Source organism: Caretta caretta, chromosome 2 (genome assembly GCF_965140235.1).
Source record: "Caretta caretta isolate rCarCar2 chromosome 2, rCarCar1.hap1, whole genome shotgun sequence".
Taxonomy (NCBI): Eukaryota; Metazoa; Chordata; order Testudines; family Cheloniidae; genus Caretta; species Caretta caretta.
In genome coordinates this window covers 85,593,186-85,618,370 of record NC_134207.1, presented here as the reverse complement: position 1 = coordinate 85,618,370, position 25,185 = coordinate 85,593,186, and the positions used below count along the sequence as shown (strand labels likewise).

Here is a 25,185-nt window from a genome sequence, read left to right as displayed (position 1 = left end):
ATCATAATTATTTAAGTTATATGCTATAAATTTAGGGCCTGACGCAAAGTCCATTAAACTCAGTGAGAATCTTTCCTTTCACTTCAGTGGGCTTTGGATCAAGGCCTTAGTCTAAGGGCTTGTCTCCACTTACCAGGGATCGATGCTGCAGCGATCGATCCATCAGGGGTCGATTTAGGGGGTTTAGGGAAGACCCGCTAAATCAACTGTCAATTGCTCTTCCATCGACTCCAGTACTCCACAAGAACGAGAAGCATAAGGTAAGTCGACAGAAGAGTTTCTCCCGTTGACCCACTACGGTGTAGACACCGCAATAAGTCGACCTAAGGTATGTCGACTCCAGCTATGTTATTCACGTAGTTGGAGTTGCGTAACTTAGGTCAACTTAACCCTGTAGTGTAGACCAGCCCTACGAGGTCCCAAAATATTCTCTTACAGATGGGTGGGGCATAGATGAAAGTCTAAGTCTCTTGGATTGTCTTTCCTGACTGGAATTTAATTTATGCTTAATTAGTGCTGAGCTGTGGAGCCTTTCTGTCTCATCACCTATTGAGGTGATTTTTTTTAATCTGGCCTGGGCTATACAGAAATACAATCAAGTTATTGAAACAATTAGATGGGGACTTACTGGTGTTTTTTCAGACTTTAAGTGGAATTTGATACTTGCTTTTATCTTATACGATACTTTGAGACTGTGTCTATCAAGCCATAAATGTTTACAACTCAGAGCTGACAGAAAATTAATTTATGTTCAGTACTAAGCATTAAAGATATCAGTGAACTAGAACTGAAACTGTATTTGTGGAGGCGTTAGAAAAACTGCTCTCAGACCAGTATTTTAAATATTTAAAACATTTTTGGGTTTGCTGCCTGAATTATTTAGCATCCTACAGGAACTCTGCTATATTTGTCATTTTACTTACTATCTATATCTCCTTAGCATTGTGCTTTTAGACAAATAGCTCATTACCAAAAACTTACCTATGGGCCTGATCCAAAGTCCACTAAAGTTAATGGGAGCCTTTCCACTGAATTCAGATCAAGTGCTCTGTGGACAAATTGTTTCAGTTGTGTACAAATTTTATATTTTAGATACATTTATTCTAGAGATAATCTAAAACCAGTATGTCAGATCTGACCCCTTTCTAACACAGGAAAACATCCAGTTTTGGATCAAAATTTGTAGCTGGAGCCTAGCCCTAGAAGATGGATCCAAACCAAAACACCAGTTTTGAACCCTTTTTAACTTCAGCTCAGATCCAACTTTAATTTATTCCAAAAGATTGACATATTTATTTAGCGCTAAATGAAGCTTTCAGATATATGCCCTTGCCTCTCATTGAAGTCAATGAGTGTATCCCACATGCATGCAAGGACAAACTGGCTCTTGAATTAAATTTAAACGGCAATAAATTTGGGTGATGGAATTTAATACATTATTTTACTTCAAAAAGTCTGTATTTGGCCCTTGGTTCCCAATGGAAAGAATGAATTCAGAGCCCTTACAGCAGGTGGTTTTGCTCAGACATAAGAAGAGCACTGAACTGTATCTGATAGCATTCATTCAGCATTTGTTAACCAAATATCATTCACATATTCCAAGATGTCATTCATTATATGAACAATGAAGAATTTTGAATGACGTGGGTGACAAATTGAAAATCTTCAGGGGCTTTCATTCTAGAAATCCTTACAGTGTGATGCAGGTTCATTAACTGATGCAGTTTTATTGGCTCCATTGGAAAGAAGATATGGAAAACCAAGGATATTTGGGACTTGCAGTAGAAAGTAAAAGTTATTAGTGCATAATGTAGTGGGCTGGTTGAGATCCAACATTTGCTAATGATGTGGCTGTTTTGGAATTATTTGACTTTCCAGAAATAACAAGTGGTCCTTCAAAAGTGTGATGCAGACAAATATAAACCTGCCAAAAATGTAATCATTTATTTTTCACTGACATGATTATGAAAAGAAAAGGAGTGCAAGGATTCTAAAAACTGGTATAACTCATTTAGGGTTTGATCCTGCATAGTGCTGAGCACTGAATGACCTCAATTTCTACAAACTTCAGTGGGTGCTCAGAACCCTGCCACAGTGTCTGGTAGCTTGCTGGGTCAAGTCCCTCATTTCATGTGTTACTATCGGGGGAGCCAGTGCACGTGGTCAGAGATGCACATCCCCATGCAATAGACTCCCTGCACATCCCCATGCAATTGTAAGCAGGTGAATAGTCCCGCTACTGTGGGGAACTTTCCTGGCTTCTGCACTACCCCGGTGAAGTGGGCTAGCAAAAGGATCTGAGTCCTCACTCCCATTTCCTTTACCCAGTGGCCTCCCTGCCCTTGAGGACTCCCCTTCCACTCTCCTGTCTGGCAGGGTCCTCCTAACCTCAACAAGGCTGGACCCAGGATTCCTGGGGGGCTCGATCCCCAATCCTGCTGTGGTCACCTAGGACAGGGGCTAGGGTCTCCCCACTCCGGGGTACTCTCTCTGCACTGGGCACTTCTCTGACCATTACATACAATTTAAAGCAAATGCAAGTTATTTAATCAACAATTAATTTTAAAAAGAATAAGGAAAAATGGGAAAGGTTAAAGGAAACACATCACCCCGCTCTGTGGCAGGGAACATCACAAACAGTGTCTCTGGAATGTCAGGGCAGTTCACAGTCTCTTCCTTGTAAGTCCCAGGCCTTCTTCTCAGGCCCTGGCTGTGCTGCAGGGATGCTGTGGGTTGGACACTTGCTCTGGTGGTGGCCACCAGCTCTCAGGCTCTAAGTGGTAGGACCTTTCTTCCCAATGTCGCCCCCGCCCTGCCAGGGTTACGATCCAAGCCTGGCCTGCAGAGCCTCTTGGCTGAGGCATCTCCCTGTGCTGGGCCTGCTGCCCAGGGTCCCCCTCGCTCTCCCCAGCTGCTCACCGCACCCCGCTCCACCACTTGGTCTCAGCACAGCTGCTGCTCTACCTCCAGCTCCCTGGGCTGCTTCTTTGGCCCCTCTGCCTCTGGTTGCTATAGCTCTGCTCCCAGGACAGGTCAGCTCTGCAGGCTGCTTCTGTGACTCTGCTCCCAGCACTGACCTGCTTCCTGGGCTGCTTTTCTGGTGCCTCTGGCTCTGGTTGCTGCAGCTTTGCTCCCAGAGCAAGTCTGCTCTCTCTGGGCCGTGCCTTTAGCTTTGGAGCTGCAGCTCTGCTCCCAGGACAGGGTCTGCTCTCTCTGGGCTGCTTTTCTGGTCCCTTTGGATCTGGCACAGCTCTGATACCCAGCTTAGCCTCTGCTTTCTCCTTAGCTCATCTCCATTCTGCCTGACCCAGGCAAATCCAGCTCACACGGAGGACGGGACCTCCCTGGCCTCTTGACTCCCTGATTAGCCTGCCCGCTCTGTCATTCAGGCTGACCTGGAGCACTGGCCTCTCCCCATTGTTCCTGGGAGCTGTCAGTCTATATTGTGGAAGGGTCCTGATTCCCCATTGACCCTTCCCCCTTTTTAGTACTGGGAGCTGGCAACTAAAACACCCCCACTGAATGTTAGTAAGGGGGCAACAGTCCCCTTCCACAATATAGTTGGGAAGCACCACTAGCTAGTCCAGAGAAGAAGTGGTGGCAGGTGGATCCACTGTTATGTAGATCTTCTGATCATTGTTCCCTGTAAGACAGGATACTAGAATAGCAGGGCAACAGTGCCCATCAAACAACTCTGGTGTTGCACACAATCTGAGAGATAGGACTCCTTCACCCCCGATCCCTGTGGAATGCCCTTTGCACCAAACCCATCTCCTGAGACTTTGCACTGAGAGGAAGATCAGACTGAAAATTAATGGGACTTGTGATGGTAACTCACTTAAGCATTTTTGAAAACCCCACACTTACCCTTTGTCCATAAGTTTGCTGGTGTGGGTAATGTCTGTTATTCCCAACAGTAGGAAGACTTGAAAGGCAACTTTCAATATAAGGGTTGATTAGCAGAGATAGCTTTGGCTTGATCTGTTTCAAAAGTGATTTAAAAACACTATTATACTGGTTTCCCAAATGAAATAAGCTATACTGGAAGAAGGGCTTTTTTGTGGGTATAACCGAGTCTACCTGGGGGTTAATACCAGTATAGATTGGTAACATGAGTTTTAAGTGTAGTCTAGGCTTTAGACTGAATATATGGTGGTGTAGGGAGCCACAGAGTTGTTATTGTCATTGATATATAGAGGTCTGAAATATCTCACTTGTGGCTCTGCTATTCATTAATAATATGGTATAGATTGTAACCAATACCAAGCATTTGCCCTTTTATTGTAAATGATTTACACTTCAGATTACTATATTCTATTTTTTTGTTCCATAGGTACAAGAACAATGTGCCCATCAATGTGCATACTCACCCTGGCAAGTATATCATTGAAAGTCGATATGGGATGCACTCACTGGAGATTAACAAGTAAGGGAGTAACAGATAATTAAATGATTTCAGTAAAAATGTTACTGTTGATTTACCACTGCTGTGTGTGTGTGTGTGTGTGTGTGTGTGTGTCTTGGGAGTCGAGGGATAAGAGCCACCAAATTGGTACAGTTGAGCAGAATAGTGTCTCCTAAAAATGCAAGAAGCTCTGGTTTTCATCTATCAAGGATAAGCAGTCTTCCTAAAAAGAAAAGGAGTACTTGTGGCAGCTTAGAGACTAACCAATTTATTTGAGCATGAGCTTTCGTGAGCTACAGCTCACTTCATCGGATGCAGTTGATAGATTTCCACTCCATACGGCTAAATGCAGTGCCTTGCATAATGACAGGTTTCAGAAGTGAGCTGTAGCTCACGAAAGCTCATGCTCAAATAAATTGGTTAGTCTCTAAGGTGCCACAAGTACTCCTTTTCTTTTTGCGAATACAGACTAACACGGCTGTTACTCTGAAGTCTTCCTAAGTGAATTATAGCTGGATTGTAGTTCAATTTATAGTGGAGTCATAAATACTTGGGCTACTTTTGATAACCTCTGCCACCTTCTTCTCCTCCCATTTACAGTATAAACACGATAAATAATATTGTGCAGGCTTACAGTTGTGACAAGTACAATATTTGATGATTTATTTAGCTCTATTTTCAAATACAAATCTTGGGCGTTAGTCTTACAGAAACAAACAGCATTGGGCGCCACGCACACAGACATAAGAAGGGTTTTAGCAATATTCCTCATCCAAATAGGAAATTTTTTGCTGTTGCCTGTATTCAAGAAAAATTGAAACATGGAGACCTCTTTGTAATGTGAGCTCCTTGAGTGATCAGTTCTGCCTTCAGCATTCAAGTGCCTACTTTAGGTGCCTAAGTGCTGATTAGAGCATACAGATGTAAGATTTGGACATCCTAGTAAGATTCTCACATTTGAAAATGGAGTTTACAGAGTTCACCAAACAGTTCTTATAGGTCCCACGTTAGATCTCTCTGCAGGATATAATAACATGGACAACATCCCTGGGATAATAATAAGTACCTTTGTTTTTTTTCTACTTCTTCTACTCATTGATTCTCATTCTGAACTTCAAAGAGACATTTTAAAATGATTATTCCTCCAGTAGTTAGGATTTGAGTCCTGGAGAAACTTAATATTTACTAACAATACCAGTTAGAAATACTTATGTCTTCAACATTATGTTCCCAATGGTTTTAACCTGTTTATATATTTAATTCAGCTTTATTTCTTGTGCTAGCTTATTTGAATCTTAAACAATTGTTTGAACATCTAGGCAAGGTTTTTTATTTGTTTATCTTTATTTTCCATATCCACATAATGGAGAAAAGTATTAGTATGTTAATTAAAGAAACACGCACACACTCCTTGCACATCGTACTAGGTGAAATTCAGAGAATTTGCTCAAATGAATAAAAGTGAACCTTCCCTGGGCTCTTTGGCATCTGTACAACATCTGGGAAGATGCTGAGCTCCTCCCAATGAAAGCTGAAAGTATTTAGCATGTCACAGTATCAAACCATTTGTAAGGAATACTGGATCTGATTCTTCTCTGAATCAGTTTGGTTAAATGGTGTTGTATTGATGTAAAAACTAGTGAGGGGAGAATCAAACACCTTCTTCACAATAATGTAGGGTCTGATCTTGTTTCCATTGAAGTTAATGGGAGTTCATGAGTATGGACTAAGTAAAAGTGGACAAGAAAGGGAATAAGTAGCTCAGCATTTGGCCCAGTTTGAGTATGGGCTGAGTGAGTAATAACCAAATACTAGGTAAGGACCTAAGGATTGCATCCCAAAACTTTTCAGAGTATAATTTAGTAGATTCTTTACTGAGATGCTTTGACTGGCAAAACAAAATTGTGCTTAACTGTAGTGAAGTTCTACTGTGAAGAAAAATGTCAGCAAGGTACAGTTTTAGTTAGGAAATTTAATTAGGAGCCTGCGGAAAGGTTTAAAGAATTAAGAAACAAAGAAACCCTATAAAGACCACTTTTCTTTCTTTCACTGCCTCAGACCCTTCAATAACCACTCAGTCTCTTCCCTGTCCCCACCATTCAGTTAATTCCCTGAATCCTTTTAAATTCCCTGCTGCTCTCCAATCGCTCTGGAAGAGTTTCTGCTGGCCTCTGGCCTCTACTGAATTCTACTTTGTGCTCTCTGGACTAAGTGCTCCAGAGAGTTTGACATTTGAATTCAGCACAGACAAGGACAAAACAGATGGAATATGATAGGTGTTCGGACATGATCAGTAAAGTTGTGTGAAGGGTGAACTGGGGAACTAATTGGATGTTTGCATGGATGGAATAGGTGCTACTGAAGGGTTTGAAGAAGGGAAAGAAGAATGGGGATCTAATGAGAAGTTATAGGTAAGTCATGGATTCTGTGACTTCTGCAGACGCCCATGTGGATAGCCCGGGAGAGGCCTGAGCAGTTCAGGCAGCCCCTGGGCCAGTTGCACTGGCTGCTGCTGGGGCAGTCTCGGGGCCCCCGCAGCAGTAGGAGTTTGGGTGTGTGGGGGGGACTCAGAGCTGGGGGTTGGGGTGCAGGACAGTGCTTATCTGGAAGGGAGGGGCTTCCCCGGAAGGGCGACAGGAACTTTGCTCACTCAGCTCCTAGGTCCACATGCTGCCTCTGCCTGCAGGCACCACCCCTGCAGCTCACATTGGCAGTGGTTCCCAGCCAATGGGAGCGGCAGAACTGGGACTTGGGGCGGAGCAGAGGCAGCACATGGAGCTAGGAGCTGGAGGTCGCTGCTTCTCAGGAGGTAGGTAGGAAGCCTGCTGCAGCTCCACCAACACCCCCCCTCCAGCATCTGCGGGGTCACTGGGCCACCTCCCCTAGCACCTGTGGTGCCCCACAAACAGCCCCCCCACCCCAAATTTTAGTACAGAGTATATAGTAAAAATCATGGTCAGGTCACGGGCCGTGAATTTCTGTTTACTGCCCAGGACCTCTCCATTACTTTTACTAAAAATACCCATGACTAAAACGTAGCCTTAGTTATCGGTAAGAAAGCACAGCCATGCTGGTTGCTGAAGAGAATGAAGGAGGGAGATAAGCAAGTCATACAAGTGAATCCAAGCATAATGAACATTCAAGTTCAAGTCATTATGGAGGATGGGTAAAGGTTCAAGCAAATTTTACTTTTAAGACCAATTCACTTCTTCTAGTTAATGAGTAAAGGAGGCTTGTACTTTCAAAAAATCTCATAAGGACCCATCCTGCACTCCTCACTCATGGCCTGCTTCAAAATCCATTTAAATCAATGACCTTCTAAGTTTAATCGGGTGTAATTTATATTGACTTCAATCGGAATTTTACCTGAGTAAGGTTTAGGTCCCTTGTTAACTGAATCAGAGAGAAAAGCATTTAAATCAACACTGAGTAACCATTTGCTATATTACGTTGTGAAAATAATGTTTAGAAAATGATGTTTTGATATCAGACATAGATCCTAGCAATGTCAAAGAGTACTAGGTGCCCTGCCTAATCATTTGCATCATTTCAGATGTGATTTTGAAGACACCGCTCAGTATCGAGCTTCTGCCATGAATGTTAAAGGAGAACTTTCAGCTTATGCTTCCCTTGTGGTAAAGAGTAGGTTTGCAGGACATATTTCCTTTGATTTTTCTTTGAGGGGGCACATTAAAAATTCTGTTTATATGGCTCAAAGTGCTGATTACTTCTAGGCAATTGGTGACTAGAGTTGTTCTCTTTTTTATAGGATATAAGGGAGAGTTTGATGAAAGTTATTTTCATGCTGGAACTGTTACCATGCCTCTCAGCTGTAAGTTCAAAAAATGTGTTTGCCTGACCTAATCCTTTTAAAATTGTGACATTGTGACAAAACAACTGAGGAGATTATTTGGTGACACTGTTTAGAAACAAAATGGGTCTGATTTTCAGAAGCTCTGAGCAGCTGCAACTTCAGTTGAAGTTAGTGAGAGCAGCAGATGCTCAGCACGTCTGAAAATCAGACCTTGTATGATATAAACTGGTTATCTCTTGGTGTCCACAGCAATTTTTGTTTATTTTACAACTGTCTACTGTACTTATCAGTTGGAATAGTGAGATAGATACTGATACATACTTTGTGTTTATACCTTTGGCATTACACTTAGATCTGGAATATAAACGATCAAAGATGTGGAAGCCTCATCCTTTGAAATCTGTAAGACTAGACTGGATAAAACATTAGAGGACAGTCTTGCATTGGCTTCATGGGAGGGACTGGATGACTTGATAGCTTTTGTTCATCTCTAACTTCTGTGATTTCATGATTTCAGGAGGACAAGTAATAGAGATCAAATAGTCAGAACCTGAAGTTAAGTATTCTAGGTATAAGTAATCAGTGGGCCAGATCCTCAGCTGGTATCCAACTAGCTCTACCAAAACTAATGGGGATATGATGATTTACACCAGCTGAGGATCTGGCCTTACATTGAGAATTACTTTAAAGGTTTACATAAGTACATTGAAGTTTGAGGAGTTGTAGCAATGCTGCGCACTTAAATAATATATATTGGACCTGCTTCTGCAAGGTGCTGGGAGCTCTGTATTTGGAAGATTTGAAAGAGGGATTTGGGGTGTTTTTATTATTATTATTGTGACAATGTAGTAATAATGTGCGGGATCTGCTATAAAAATATAGAAGGTGCCATTTATATACAGTAGCTTTTGCTGGTTTTTGTCATTTATCACTACAAAAGGATAAAAAATTAATCAGACAATTTTCTTTACACAGTTGGTGTTAGCCCCCATGGCTATGCTTCCAAGTTTGAAATCCACTTTGTTGACAAGTTTGAGGTATCATTTGGGAGAGAAGGAGAGACAATGAGTCTGGGTTGTACGGTTATCATTCATCCCGACATTAAGCGCTTCCACCCAGAGATCCAGTGGTACAGGAATGGTAAGCACATATTACAAGATGAATTTTAAACTTGTCTGACAGAGAGCTTCATTCCCTTTCATATCCAATTGAAGAATGAAAAGAGGAAATATAAAGGTACATTATAGCTGTAAGATATGGTATAAAAACGAGAGGGAAATGTTAACGATTTTTTTTCAAAATTTTCCCTTTTAAAATTTTTTTTAAAAATGGCAACATTTTGAAATGCAAAAAATTTCAATTAGCTCTACAGTTGGTCAAAAATGTGGGGAAAAGTTTGGGAAAATATTTTTGAATTTTTCCCATTTCTTTTCAATATTTTTAAATCTGAAACATTTCAACCAGCTGTAGTATTTATATAGCCATTCAGTGCTTGTGACTTTTGTTATTCATTGATATGCTGAAATCTCTCTTTACTGATCACTCCAGAGACTGAGAAAAATCAGTTGCTTAATGGAATTAGATCACTAAAGTCAGTGTAAAATTGGTATGAGAGAAGAATTAAGGATACTTTTGTGATTCTCTTTTAGGACAGGAAGTTGTCTAGTAAGGATGATCTCTTGTACAGGTTTCATTGTATTTAGGAATAGATTCAATTCAGTCATCTCTCATTATAGAACTCTCTAATTTCTAGGTGTTCTTATTACACCATCCAAGTGGGTCCAGATGCATTGGAGTGGGGAGCGGGCTACGTTAACCCTTGCTCATGCTAACAAGGAGGATGAAGGTCTTTACACTCTTCGTGTGATCATGGGGGACTACTATGAACAATACAGTGCTTATGTCTTTGTTCAAGGTAAGATCTGGTGATGTTACCCTATGAAGAAAGCAGGATAACTAAACAAAGTGAGGAGAAATCAATCTCATTAATTTCAGCTTTTTTTTTTTCAAATGAAAACAGTGTAACTATTGAAAACTGTGAGATGCTTTTAAAGAGCTTGTTAATAAACATGGACAAAATGCTGTGACACTGAAGAAATGTCAGTTGTTTAGCATTATAATTTCCCATTATTGTCGTATGGAAAACTTGATAAGATTCCTCATATCTGGGTGGTAACGCCATGTATTTGAGGGTCTTTGGACCCTCCTGATAGCACAGGGGTGGGCAAACCTTTTGGCCTGAGGGCCACATTGGGTTTCCAAAATTTTGTGGAGGAACAGTTAGGGGAGGCTGTGTCTCCCCAGACAGCCAGGCGTGGCCTGGTCCCCGCCTTCTATCTGACCCCCCAACTTCTCGCCTCCTGACGGCTCCCCCGGAACTCCTGCCCCATCCAACCCCCCCTGTTCCCTGTCCCGTGATGGCCCCCCCGGGACTCCTGCCCCATCCACCACCCCCTCCTCCCTGTCCCCTGACCACCCCCACCCCTGACTGCGCACTGCCACCCCATCCAACCCCCCCCCCCATTCCTGACTGCCCCCCCGGGACCCCGCCCCTGTTCCTCGTCCTCTGACCACCCCAACCCCATCCACACCCCCACCCCCTGACCACCACCCCGAACTTCCCTGCCCCCTTACCGCGCTGCCTGGAGCACTGATGGCTGGTGGTGCTACAGCCGCGCCGCCCAGAGCACCGGGTCAGGCCGCGGCTCTGCAACGGTGCTGCCCGGCCGCCCAGAGCGTTGCCCCAGCGACGCAGCACGCTGAGGCTGCGGGGGAGGGGGAACAGCAGGGGAGAGGGGCCGGGGGCTAGCCTCCCGGGCCAGGAGCTCAGGGGCAGGAGGGTCCCGCGGGCCAGATGTGGCCTGCGGGCCATAGTTTGCCCACATCTGTGATAGCACCATTATTCATATGAAGAAATTCACTGATGCAGTTATACAACCCTTTGACCATAGTAGCCTGTGGACAGTGATGAGCACTAATGATAAAGAGGAGAAACCCATGTAACAAATTATGAATGTATTATTTTGGCCATTTTGATGCTAACTACAGCCCATTGTTTTGACTAAGATGCTGTACAATAACTCTCTGGCTCTCTTTAACAGACAGTGTAATAAGTTAATGTACATTAGGAAGTTTAGGAGGCAAGTAAAGTGTAGAAGTTTATTTACAATTCAAAACCCACTAAAAGATTAGTTTTCTGTCTTGGTTTTATATTCTTGTACATTGATAAACTTCCTAGATTTTCTCTTAGAGAGAATGTCCCTTTAAAAAGAGCCTTGATTATCAAATTTCACTGGTCCATGCACTGATTCTATATCTGTCTCAGCTGCTGAAGGCAGCTGAAGTGTGTAATGCTAATCCTAAAGGCTCTGGAAATTCTTGGCTCTCTGAACATGCCCAGAATGGCGCCACTTTGCCAAATATAGCAGAACCTGGCGATATGCAGATTACAGCCTGCTTGGAGATCATGACTAAAGCAGTCGTGCTCATAAATTGTAGAAAGAAGCCATCAAAATGTTTGTTTGTGACCGCACAACAAAGTAGAATGATGGGAACAGACATATCAAAAGTTGTGTTGGTATATACATAAATTATCATTTTTGTTACTATTGCATCTCTTGGATGAGACAGAGAATTTAGGTCTTAACCAATTGTGACCATTAAAGGTCACATAGCACTTTTTGCAAGAGTATGGATGTAGCTTTGGTATCTTGGCAAATTCAAATTAGGTGAATTACAGTCTCACTTATTTAAATTCCCCCTACAGTTTCAATTGGATAATACATACTTCACTTCCTGTCCTAAACAGTTGTGTAATGATGCTACATACAGTTCATCAGCTGCCGTATTTACTCTGAAGTGGTTGCCCTTATAAAAATCCCCATCTAGAGGCCCCCAACTTGTGAGGGTCAGGCCTCTATTGTAAGTGCATTAGTAAAGGTTCTGAAGTGTTTTGTGAGCCTTCTATACTACTGTACAGTGGTCACCATTAACAAGTCAGCATTTGCTAACAGGCAGTAGGGTTCAAATTCTGGCCCCATTGAAATCAGTGGGAGTTTTACCACAGTTATTTCCTAATCTAACTACTGGAGAGGAAGTGTCCTACTTCAGATACCACTATTTGTAAGGCCCTACCAAATTCAAGGTCCATTTTTGTAAATTTCATGGTCGTAGCATTTTAAAAATCTTGAATTTCACGGTTTCAGATATTTAAATCTTAAATTTCACGGTGTTGTAACAACCAGGAGTATGTATTTTTAAAACCAGCAAAATATAAACATGTAAAGCGCTTAAGACTCATTTGTTCCTCAGACTGGGGGTACCAACCAAAAAGGAGGTTGCAAAGCTATTGTAGGGGTGCAGTGGTATTGCCACCCTTTCTTCTGCACTGCCTTCAGAGCTCAGTGCCAGAGAGTGGCGGCTGCTGGCCCAGTGCCTAGCTCTGAAGGATGCACCCCATCAGCAGCAGCACAGAGGTAAGGGTGGCATGTTATGGTGGCAGCCATACTGCCATCCTTACTTCTGCGCTGCTGGTGGTGGTGGTGCTGCCTTCAGACCTGGGCGCCTGACCAGCAGCTTCTGCTCTCCAGTTGCCCAGCTCTGAAGGGTAGGGCAAAAGTACACAAAAGTCCAGATTTCACGGGGTGAGATCAGATTTCATGGTCTGTGACATGTTTTTCATGGCTGTGAATTTGGCAGTGCCCTAACTATGTGTAAATATTTGCAATTAAAGGCTTTTAAATGTTGACCGCTAGACATACATTGAAGATTTACTATTATTGCTATTAATAATTTTTATTATTGAGTTATATTTAATGAATTATGTATTGTGTAAATAGTAGTTTTTAAAGATAACACCAATGCTGTGATAGAACAGGAAAAAAATCATATAGAAGCCAGGCTCAGTAACACTGGCATAGTTCCAAAACCTCCAGAATTGCAAGGAATACCTGCAAGGAAATACAGTGTAATATCGTCTTTTCCAAAGCTTTAATTTAGAGTGCTGAATAATCTTTTTGTGTTGTTGTTTTGGAGCTAGAAAGAATAAGGGTTGGAAACTTATTATAAATAAGATCATTATAATGAATGATATAAAATGCTATAATACCCTCGGATCCAGCAGTTGTAAAACTTTTGATTCTAGATAGTGTAAAAAATGTTTACTTAGCAGAGATGTACTGTTTTCCTTCAAATGTGAGGCTCCTTTTTGTCTAGCCCTAACCCATGCCCCTGTCCTGTGAAGTAGCTCACAATAGGACTGGGAAAATGCCAGGAGTAATTGGACAAGTTGATGTTGATCTAGAAAGAAACAATGCCTCTTCTATGAAAACCTGTCACATGGACTTCTTGGAAAGGTTACAAAATGTTTATTTTCCCCACAAATATGCTAATAAACATACAGCTACACAAACAAGTCATGTCCCACAAATGAGGATACAGTTACATAAACAATTTCAGCCCCCCTATACCTAGCACTGCACTTCAGCATTTAAAGTTTTAGATAAGGTTTTCCTAAAAACAGACTTGACAGAATCAAAATCAGGGCTCCTCTGACACATAGGCCCAGACTTTAACAAACATTTGACAGGAAGTACATATATACCTTTCAATTTATTTTCCAAAATGAGTCTGTCTAAAGTACTAATAGATAGACCTCAAAGGGTCTTTCTTGATAAGCATCCTTGTGATTATCTGAATTCCTTGTGCCTAAATGTCCTCCCATTTATTCCGGATTTGCACTGTTGACTTCAGTGTATTTACTCCTGATTCACACCAGTGGAAGTGAGACCAGAATCAAACCACTTCAGTCAGTTCTGAGTTTACAATGGCACCAAAGGCACAGGGGCGCCAGGTCCATACTGGGAAGGGACCCATTACAGACCTATCTAACCCATCCACATGGCTGGGTCTGGCCCCTTGCGCCAGGGCAGTCTAGCACCCAGGTCTTGCTGCCCAGCACCCATGTGGGCTGGGCAGGGCTGCTGGCTGGTGGGCATGGCCAGGCCAGGTGAGCTCTCAGGAGTTACGTCCCATGGGTCTACCTAGCTCCCCAGTGTGGCTCCAGCTCCGAGCTGTCTCTGCTATCCACCACCTGTGGGGCACCACCTGCCCACCTGGGACCGGTGCAGAGGCTGGTCTGGTCTCTGCCAGCTGGGGGAGTAGCGCGGGGGGGCTTGGCTGGGCTCTGTCAGGCAAGTGGGTCCTGAGGGTGCCCAGCCTGGACAGGCCCACTCCTGTTGCGGCCTGGCTGATCGCACTGCTCCTGAGGGGCCAGAACGCTCCCTGCCCCGGGACAGGCCCTGGCTGCACTGCTGATTCAGCCCAGCAGACTCGGTCACCTCCAGCAGGGCCGGTGAGTGCGGCCAGGGGGCAGGGCACAGGGGAGTGGGTCTCTGGGGCCTGTGGCTGGGCAGTGGATGGGTGCAGGAGGTTTGTGTATTTTGGGACACTAGGTAGTGGGGAGTCTGTGAGGGGGGCGTGGGCAGTGGGGGATGGTTGTGTGTTTTGGGGTGCAGGGCATAGGGGGACCTGTGGGGGGGTGCTGGGCAGTGGGAGGTGGAGGAGGTCTGTGTGTTTTGTGACACTGGGCTGTGGGGGAGTCTATGTTGGGTGCTGTGCAGTTGTGGTGGTGGGGCTGTGGGTGGGGCACTGGGGGGGGTCTGTGGATGGGGGGATGCTGGGCGTGGTGGTGGAGGTTTGCAAGGTGCTGTGCAGTTGTGTTGGGGGGGTCTGTGGGGAGGAGGTTTCGGGGTGGGGGGGCGCCGGATATAGGGGCTTGTTGGGTGGGTCTGGGTATGTGGGCACTGGGCATAGGGGGCAGGGAGGCACTGGGCGGGAATGCGATGTGGTATGTGGCACAAGCCCGCCCCTGAGGGGAAGGGGCGCACTGGCAGCACAGGGCCAGGCAGGCCAGTGTGCGTCTGGTGGCTGCCAGTTTGTAAACGGTGCCCTCATGCTGGGCTGGGCCCAGTTGTCCCCAACCGGCCCTTCACTCCGGGGACTGACCCCTCCTGTCTCCCCACGCCATGCCTCATTGCCGCCATGGGGCCCACAAATATGTTTGACACTGGGCCCACAAAAGGTTTATCCGGCCCTGCCTTCAGTCTGAAAAAATTGGGCTGGAAAGCTCAAGAGAATAAGTTTTCTTATGCCAGGCCCAGTGATTCCTGCCTCTTAGTGGACTGAATATCCTACAAGAATAGCTTTTCTTACAAGCCCAGCTAGATCAAGGAATGAAGGGAGGGTGCGGGGGGGTTTAAAAATGAGAAAGGAAATAAGAAATTGCCATTTATATTCACTTTTTGAATGAAAAAGTTTTCATTCAGAAGTTTTCAAATTTCAAAGAATGGCTTGGACTGAGTTTGGGATTGGTTTCTGGTCATTTATTTTATCCAGCCTTCTTATGGAATCCATCAGTGTTTCTGTTATCCTTCCTAGATAACACACCACAGTTCATCCATCTAAAGTAGAATTGTGTGTCCTTACAAAATACATCCTCTCCTGCACCCCCCAAGTTCAGGAGTCTAGCAAACAAGCATTTCATGAAGATGATTGTTTCCAGGGGCGGCCTGGTTAAAACCATACTTTTTAAGGGGGGCACTCTGTCTCCCCAGCTGTAGCTGGGGTTGGGGGTGGGGTGGAGGGTCTGAGACCTAATAACATTTCATCAACTTGTAATTTCATCATAAAACATGTCAGTGAGCTCACAAAAGTGTACTGTATCACTTTTTGTCCTTGAAAACTACAACACTCTAGATCCAAACAATATTGCCTGAGCTACTGTCCAGTGCTAAGAGAATAGAGTTTGATATTTTACTTCAATAAAGCAACAGGATGACATTTAATCACTCAATAGGTTTCACTTGAAGTATGGCAGCATCTTAATCAAGATGCAAGATTCCTGATTTGGTTTGTGTTAGAGGGCCTCGATCACTGGGTGTTAGTAAATATTGATAAAAGAAAAAGAAATCTATAATAATAAGGAAGACATAGGACCCAATCCTGGTCCCACTGAAGTGAGTGGTAAAACTTTCATTGGTTTCAATGGGAACAAAGCTTGGCTCTTAAAGAGTAACCAGTGAGCTGTAGCTCACAAAAGCTTATGCTCAAATAAATTTGTTAGTCTCTAAGGTGCCACAAGTACTCCTTTTCTTTTTGTGGATACAGACTAACATGGCTGCTATTCTGAAACTTGAAAAAACTGTGACTCAGATTTAAAAATGTAAATCTCCATCTTCATAGATGCAGATGCTGAAATGCCAGGAGCCCCAGCTTCACCACTGGATGTGGAGTGCTTGGATGCTAACAAAGATTATGTCATCGTCTCATGGAAACAACCTGCTGTTGATGGAGGAAGTCCCATCCTCGGATACTTTATTGATAAGTCAGTATTTATGTCAAACTAAACCTACTACAGGTTTCAGAGTAACAGCTACTACTGTATTGCTGATCATTGTTATTCAACAGCCTAATAATAATTTAGTGGCATAAAATGTGATATCGTCATTTGTAGCTCTTCTTGATAGCTACAAATGCTGCTTTTCTGTTTCAGATTCAGACTCCTAGGGCCTAATTTTATTTCCACTAAGTTTAGTGGGAGTTGGATTGGGCCCTTAATTATTTAGGAAATAATCTTGTGAGTTGCTCCTTACCCTGTACTCCCCCTGATTTTGGTGGGAGTCGAGTCCTCAGTACCGTGCAGACAGTCCTGGGTAATTTGCAGAATCAGGCCCTTAATGTGTCAGCCTGGGATTCCTTCTGCAGTATTGCCAACCCCAAGTATTCAAAAATCATGTCAAGCACCAAAAAATCATTATATTGGCTTTCAGATAATACATGCTGAGTTCTTTGTATTTGCCTCTTGGTTTCTGAACCTTTGGGGTGCGCTCAGACCAGGTTGCCAATCTTTTCTTTGCAAATTACTTTTTAAAAGAATGAAAGCTGAGATGCTCACATAATGTGATGAGTCATTTCTGAGTTACCCCAGAGCCTGTTTAAACCTAAGTCATCCCTGATCCAGAGAGCGTGATGAGTCATCAGAGGCAATTTGCTGCAGGTCTTGTGATAGGGCCCATGCCATTCGACCAGGGTTCAGCCAATCCACAATGAGGAACAACCCACGTGATTCCAAAGCAGGTACATAAGCTCCTAAGCGAGGCAGTCTCGCCACTCTGTTCAACATTATTACCTGGCTAGGAGCATTCTCATTGCCTAGTAATTCTGACAGCCTGCCTATGCTCCTGCTGTAGCTCGTCCCTGTTTCCACACTAGCCAGTCCCCGCTTCAACCTGTGTCTGCTTCTGCCTCACCCAGCCACCCATGTATTCTGACATGTAATCACAGGATTCCAGGAGTAGGGCTTTACGGAATACACCAAATATTGTAAGACTCCTGATAAAATCATGAGAGTTGGCAACACTAATCAGTGATTGAATGTTGCTTATTCAGAAGTGTGTATAAGGATTTATAATGAGAGACCTAGACTGTGGGGCAGGTCTAAGTATATCAATAAGTTCAATTCAATCACATATTCTTTTGGTTATTTCAGAGGTAACAAAAATGTTAATGGAGCTGCTAGTTTATCTTCTTATTTATCATGTTCCTAGAAACTGGGAGGCCAGTGAAGATAGAGCTTAGTACAGATGGGCTGGCTACAGCAGTGACAGATAAGACAAAATGAACCTGCATTGCTGGGTTTCTAATGAGACAAACTGGCTTTTCCATAACTTATTCCCCACAAGGAAAAAAGGTTCCTTCAGCCCATAGTTCAAGAATGAGAGAAGTGCAGAGTTTCTTTCAGCTTTAATGTGCATAGCAGGAAACAAATTAATTAGATCACCAGCCTGGCTTCCAAAAATCCTCAGCCTCTCCTGAACACCTTCCCTGCTGTGAATTACATTTCTCTTCCCCAGAGACTCAGGTTATTGCTGCCTGGTAGGCTCACCAGCATTTTGCCATGGAACTACTGCTGGACAACTAAGTCTTGCTATGCACTGCTTGCAATCACTGCCTCCCTTGATAATCCTGGCAGCACTCAATGTGCTGTCATGTCTGACTATATGCTAGAGGGTTTTTTACCCTATCCCATCTAGCTGCTGTGTGGGGTCTATCCATCTTGTCACAGAACACACAGCATATGTTTTTATGTTCCATGAAGCCAATTATATTTGCTGGATGTTCAGTAGAGGATGTAAATTTTCAGTGCAAAGGCGGAGGAGTTCATCGCCTATAAACAGGAAGGGGAGTTGTGTGTTTCATTTCCCATGCTGAATCTGAAACTCTCATTGAAAATCCTGAGGCACACTTTAAAGTGTTTAATCAGTGAATAGCGTTACGTTTCTTTTTCTCTATCTCAGGAAAGAAGCAATGCAGCTGCAGGGGATTTAATGCCAGCATTCACATAAGGCACTTGAGCCCTTAGCGCTTTGTGAGGGTGTTTTTATGTTGGCAAGATGTGAAGCTGCTAGGCAGGCTGGTAGGATCAACAATGTACATGAACAGCTGTTTGGAGTATTAGGGGGGTGTGCTCAGAGTTCTCTTTCTCTTTCCCTCTTCAATATTTCTTGAAATTTTTGTTTTTTCAGATGTGAGGTTGGCACCACTCACTGGTCCCAGTGCAATGAGACTCCGGTGAAGTTTGCTCGTTTCCCTGTCACGGGTTTGATAGAAGGTCGCTCCTATATATTTCGAGTCCGGGCTGTGAATAAAGCTGGAATTAGCATACCGTCCCGGGTTTCTGAGCCTGTGGCAGCTCTGGATCCTGCCGACAGAGCTAGGCTTAGAAGTAAGAGTTTTTCAATATATTCCCTACGACAACTAGGGGTACGCATATCGCTGGGGGCATGCAGAGGTCTTCCATGGGGTACATCAACTCATCTAGATATCTGCCTAGTTTTACACCAGGCTACATAAAAAGCACTAGCGAAGTCAATACAAACTAAAATTTCATATAGACAACTACTTGTTTATATTGCTCAATATACTATACATTGAAATGCAAGTACTATATTTATATTCCAAATGATAAAAATGAGAAAGTAAGCAATTTTTTGGTAATAGTGCACTGTGACACTTTCAAATGTTTATGTCTTTTATGTATTTTTGTAAGCAAGTAGTTTTTAAGTGAGGTGAAACTTGGGGTACGCAAAACAAATCAGACTCCTAAAAAGTGTACATTAGTCTGGAAAGGTTAAGAGCCACTGCCCTCAGAGGCTTAACAAATTTTATCTCCTGCAAGAATATATGCACATTTGTTTTGTAAGCCCTCAAAGTTTCCACAAGAGGGAGCAATGCAAAAACAAAATATGTTTTGTAAACTTGGATTTACCAAGAAACCCCCCCAAGCTTGAAGGCTGAATCTTCTCACCAAAGCTTGTCTTCTGTTATCTGAAGTACAAAGCTGTGTACTTACAGGAAATTGAAAAAAGGAGCAGAGCAGTTGCCTGGAGAGTGCTGCTTTGGTTTTATTGGCAGATTCCATGAATAGTCTCTTGCTGTGTAGCAGGTAAGGGGGCCTAATTCTATCAAAGCCATGGAGTCACACCCACATAAAACGAGTAGGCCAGTGGATAATCAAGCTCAAACTCTTTACTTGAAAGTTAATGTTTTGTGAGGCACAGTCCTTATCCTGTGGACTGCCAGTTTTGCTCTTTCAGTGACAAAAAGGACTTCCAAGCACTGATGGTAGATTTTCATTTAAATGTTTATTTTTACTTCCAAGTATCCACCCCATGCTGAAACACAAGCCTAAAGTCCAGTTCTTCCCACTCTACTCTGAAGTTTTTGTAATTAAAACAAGTCAGGATGAGGGAAATACTGTACAGAACCCTGTTTTCAGTTGTTCAAATGGCATGCAGAGCCACAGGAGTGATGCCACAGGGGTTGCCAGCCAGTGCTGTAGTCAGATGATCAAAATACCCCACTTGAAATTTAAAAAAGGAAATGTTAGAGAAAGGCTCGGGCTCTAAAGGCCCAGGAAAGTTAATTGCCACCTTGCTCAGAGAGGAGTTCATAGAAATAATAGAATCATAGAATAACAGAGTTGGAAGGGACCTCTGGAGGCCATCTAGTCCAACCCCCTGCCCAGAGCAGGACCAATCCCAACTAAATCATCCCAGCCAGGACTTTGTCAAGCCTGACCTTAAAAACTTCTAAGGAAGGGGATTACACCACCTCCCTAGGTAACACGTTCCAGTGTTTCACCACCCTCCTAGTGAAAAAGTTTTCACTCCCCCACTGCAACTTGAGACCATTACTCCTTGTCCTGTCATCTGCTATCACTGAGAATAGTCTAGATCCATCCTCTTTGGATCCACCTTTCAGGTAGTTAAAAGCAGCTATCAAATCCCCCCTCATTCTTCTCTTCCGTAGACTAAACAATCCCAGTTCCCTCAGCCTCTTCTCATAAGTCATGTGTTCCAGTCCCCTAATCATTTTTGTTGCCCTTCGCTGGACTCTCTCCAATTTATCCACATCCTTCTTGTAGTGTGGGGCCCAAAACTGGACACAGTACTCCAGATGAGGCCTCACCAATGTCGAATAGAGGGGAACGATCACGTCCCTCGATCTGCTGGCAATGCCCCTACTTATACACCCCAAAATGCCATTGGCCTTCTTGGCAACAAGGGCACACTGTTGACTCATATCCAGCTTCTCATCCACTGTCACCCCTAGGTCCTTCTCTGCAGAACTGCTGCCTAGCCATTCGGTCCCTAGTCTGTAGCGGTGCATTGGATTCTTCCGTCCTAAGTGCAGGACTCTGCACTTGTCCTTGTTGAACCTCATCAGATTTCTTTTGACCCAATCCTCCAATTTGTCTAGGTCCCTCTGTATCCTATCCCTACCTCCAGCATATCTACCACTCCTCCCAGTTTAGTGTCATCCGCAAACTTGCTGAGGGTACAATCCACACCATCCTCCAGACCATTAATGAAGATATTGAACAAAACCGGCCCCAGGACCGACCCTTGGGGCACTCCGCTAGATACTGGCTGCCAACTAGACATGGAGCCATTGATCACTACCCGTTGAGCCCGACAATCTAGCTAACTTTCTACCCACCTTGTAGTGCATCCATCCAGCCCATACTTCTTTAACTTGCTGACAAGAATACTGTGGGAGACCGTGTCAAAAGCCTTGCTAAAGTCGAGGAATAACACATCCACTGCTTTCCCTTCATCCATAGAACCAGTTATCTCATCATAGAAGGCAATTAGATTAGTCAGGCATGACTTTCCCTTGGTGAATCTATGCTGACTGTTCCTGATCACTTTCCTCTCCTCTAAGTGCTTCAGAATTGATTCCTTGAGGACATGCTCCATGATTTTTCCGGGGACTGAGGTGAAGCTGACCGGCCTGTAGTTCCCAGGATCATCCTTCTTCCCTTTTTTAAAGATGGGCACTACATTAGCCTTTTTCCAATCTTCCAGGACTTCCCCCGATCGCCATGTGTTTTCAAAGATAATGGACAATGGCTGAGCAATCACATCTGCCAATTCCTTTAGCACTCTCGGATGCAACGCATCCGGCCCCATGGACCTGTGCACGTCCAGTTTTTCTAAATAGTCCCGAACCACTTCTACCTTCACAGAGGGCTGGCCACCTCCTCCCCATGCTGTGCTGCCCAGTGCAGTAGTCTGGGAGCTGACCTTGTTCGTGAAGACAGAGGCAAAAAAAGCATTGAGTTCATTAGCTTTTTCCACATCCTCTGTCACTAGGTTGCCTCCCTCATTTAATAAGGGGCCCACACTTTCCTTGGCTTTCTTCTTATTGCCAACATACCTGAAGAAACCCTTCTTGTTACTTTTAACATCCCTCGCTAGCTGCAACTCCAGGTGTGATTTAGCCTTCCTAATTCCATTCCTACATGCCTGAGCAATATTTATATACTCATCCCTGGTCATTTGTCCAGTCTTCCACTTCTTGTAAGCCTCTTTTTTGTGTTTAAGATCAGCAAGGATTCACTGTTAAGCCAAGCTGGTCGCCTGCCATATTTACTATTCTTTCTACACATCGGGATGGTTTGTCCCTATAACCTCAATAAGGATTCTTTAAAATACAGCCAGCTCACCTGGACTCCTTTCCCCCTCATGTTATTCTCCCAGGGGATCTTGCCCATCAGTTCCCTGAGGGAGTCAAAGTCTGCTTTTCTGAAGTCCAGGGTCCGTATTCTACTGCTTTCCTTTCTTCCTTGTGTCAGGATCCTGAACTCGACCATCTCATGGTCACTGCCTCCCAGGTTCCCATCCACTTTTGCTTCCCCTACTAATTCTTCCCGGTTTGTGAGCAGCAGGTCAAGAAGAGCTCCGCCCCTAGTTGGTTCCTCCAGCACTTGCACCAGGAAATTGTCCCCTACACTTTCCAAAAACTTCCTGGATTGTCTGTGCACCGCTGTATTGCTCTCCCAGCAGATATCAGGATGATTGAAGTCTCCCATGAGAACCAGGGCATGCGATCTAGTAGCTTCTGCGACTTGCCGGAAGAAAGCCTCGTCCACCTCATCCCCCTGGTCCGGTGGTCTATAGCAGACTCCCACCACGACATCACTTCTAAACTTAATCCAGAGACTCTCAGGTTTTTCTGCAGTTTCATACTTGAGCTCTGAGCAGTCATACAACCTGGGGCTTGGGAGGCATTGTTCTATTGTTTTCTTGCTGGGGAGAGTGGAAAGGCAAGACATGAAATGAGTGAGGAGCTTGTCCATGAGTAGGAAGCCAGGTCTACATAACATACTTCCCCCTCTTTGTTGTCTCTCCCCTTCCTCACCTCCATGCTTTCCCTCGCTTAGTCTGTCTTACTCCTGGATGATCTTCTCTTCAATCCCCTTCTTTTCTTCCCTCCCTTCCACCTTTCATGGCCCTGACAGCAATTCAGAAAAGTAATTCAGCAGATCTGACTTTCATCTGTGAGGAGATCTGCTACTCCAAGGTGAAAGTGCACTGAGCAGTTTAATAGTCTAACAGGCAGAACAATGCACTGGACTGGCAGTGAGAAAATCTGGGAGGCTTTCCCAGTTCCTGGGTCAATCTAAAACCATTGCAGGATTTCTGCCAGTTAGAATAAAATGTCTTCAACCAGTCCATCTGCTGGATAATGGACTCAAGCTTTTGATCTGGCCTTCTGTTAATATAGTCCATTTTCATTATTGAAACCTTGCTGGCACAGTTTAGTTTTCTTGGTACAAATAAAGGAGGCTTACAGTGCTGCTAATGGATTGCAGTGCACTACCAGATGTGTCCAGGATTTCTTAAATACTATGTGTATGGTTTTTGTTGTTGGTTTTTAAACTGACATTTGAATAATTACTCTAAAATCATTTTTTAAAAGTTTTGTCCAGAACATTCAATATCTTAGATGGAGATTACATAAATCTTATGTAATTCCAACCATTTGTTCTGAATAATAAATGAAAGAAAAGGAGTACTTGTGGCACCTTAGAGACCAACACATTTATTTGAGCATAAGCTTTCGTGAGCTACAGTTCACTTCATCGGATACTCTGAAATAATAAATTAGTTACTTTTTCATTATTTTCAAAACAGTTTCTGATCTGTCTCACTCCTATGATAACTCCACTCTCTATTTCAGGTCATCCTTCTGCTCCCTGGACAGGACAGATTATTGTCACTGAGGAAGAACCTGCAGGTAAACACGTACCTTCTCTCAAAAAGGTCTGACGTGATGCTGATTGAAGTCAGTGGAAAGACTCTCGCTGACTTCAATGGGCTTTGGATCAGGCCCAAAGTCCTTTACAGTTAAAATCTCTGTAGCTTAAAATACCTCTGAATTTAGCTGTCATGATTTATGTTCTTCAGGTCCAAATAAATAAACATGAAAACAATTTACGCAAATTCAGAAATGGTATTTAGATATTTTTAACTCTGCTATTTTTTAAAGAAATCAGACTCCAAAACAGTGGGATCTGCATGAGATACTTGATGTATGCTTTCATCAGGATAATCATTCAGAAATTCAAGTAAGTCAGTGAACATTTTGAGGAATTTTAAAAATCACTCAGCTTTGAAATTGTCTGACCTGACAGAAATAAATCTATGGATATTTTCTCAGGAGCACCTGGGGGCAGGGCTAGGGACTCGGCTAGCCTACCTACCTGATTCAAACATAAACTTCCTTCTCTTCTGTCATGTTCTACAGAGGGTGTTGTTCCTGGCCCGCCTTCAGACCTCCATGTTATTGAAGCCACCAAGAACTATGTTGTGCTCAGCTGGAAACCCCCTGGAGAACGGGGTCATGAGGGTGTCATGTACTTTGTGGAAAAGGTAAAATCGCGGCATCAAAGTAAAGTGAAGTGTCATCTTCTTCTTAAAAGTTTGCTCTGCCATCTTGTCTAATCTTCCCAAGCTACTTTACACTGAGACCTTCAGACTATTGTCTTTTCCATATTCAAAGAGCAAAACATGTGCACTCAGTCTAGATGACTTTTACTGTTGATTTAAGGAAAACCGCAGAGAAAAAAAGAACAAAGATAAAATTTCCACTAAAGTTAAAGCAGAGTGTGCCTCTCGCTTGAACTACATCATGGGCCCACCTTCTAGCAGATAGGCAGATAGATTTTCTACATAAGGGTGCAGTACAGGGAAAGCAGAATCATATAGATACCACACCTGTATAAATAGGGCTAGTCTTGTGGGAGGTCTGGGTTCACACTGTGGGTGGAGATGTTCCTCAAGAGGGCCATTTGGCATCAACTCTTCTTTTCCTTCTTCATCTGTATCCTCATATTCATCCTCTATAATAACATTTTCATTAACTACTTCTTCAAGCTGATAACAAGCACAACACATTTCTTTTGCAGTCATACACAATCATCAGTCTTAATTTTAGTGCCCTCTCTTTTTTTAATCTTTATGTTGTACCTGCTGGCCAATGTAATTCTTAATTTTCTCCCCTTTTAGCTCTTCCAGGTCGGTTGCTGCTCCCCCAAACCCTTCTGACAATGCTTGTTTTC

The 25,185-nt window shown here is 43.5% G+C and overlaps 1 protein-coding gene across 2 annotated transcripts in view; it reads left to right on the top strand.

The window, feature by feature from the left end:
• Positions 1-25,185, top strand: part of MYOM1 (myomesin 1) — a 104,554-nt gene that overhangs the window by 30,592 nt on the left and 48,777 nt on the right. For both annotated transcript variants that reach the window (XM_075125296.1, XM_048840379.2), the window contains exons 6-14: positions 4,334-4,426; positions 7,959-8,047; positions 8,175-8,237; positions 9,195-9,359; positions 9,973-10,134; positions 16,461-16,602; positions 18,803-19,002; positions 23,805-23,861; positions 24,372-24,496. In XM_075125296.1, the coding sequence (XP_074981397.1) occupies positions 4,334-4,426; positions 7,959-8,047; positions 8,175-8,237; positions 9,195-9,359; positions 9,973-10,134; positions 16,461-16,602; positions 18,803-19,002; positions 23,805-23,861; positions 24,372-24,496 (1,096 nt within the window). The remainder of the gene's footprint in view (positions 1-4,333; positions 4,427-7,958; positions 8,048-8,174; positions 8,238-9,194; positions 9,360-9,972; positions 10,135-16,460; positions 16,603-18,802; positions 19,003-23,804; positions 23,862-24,371; positions 24,497-25,185) is intronic.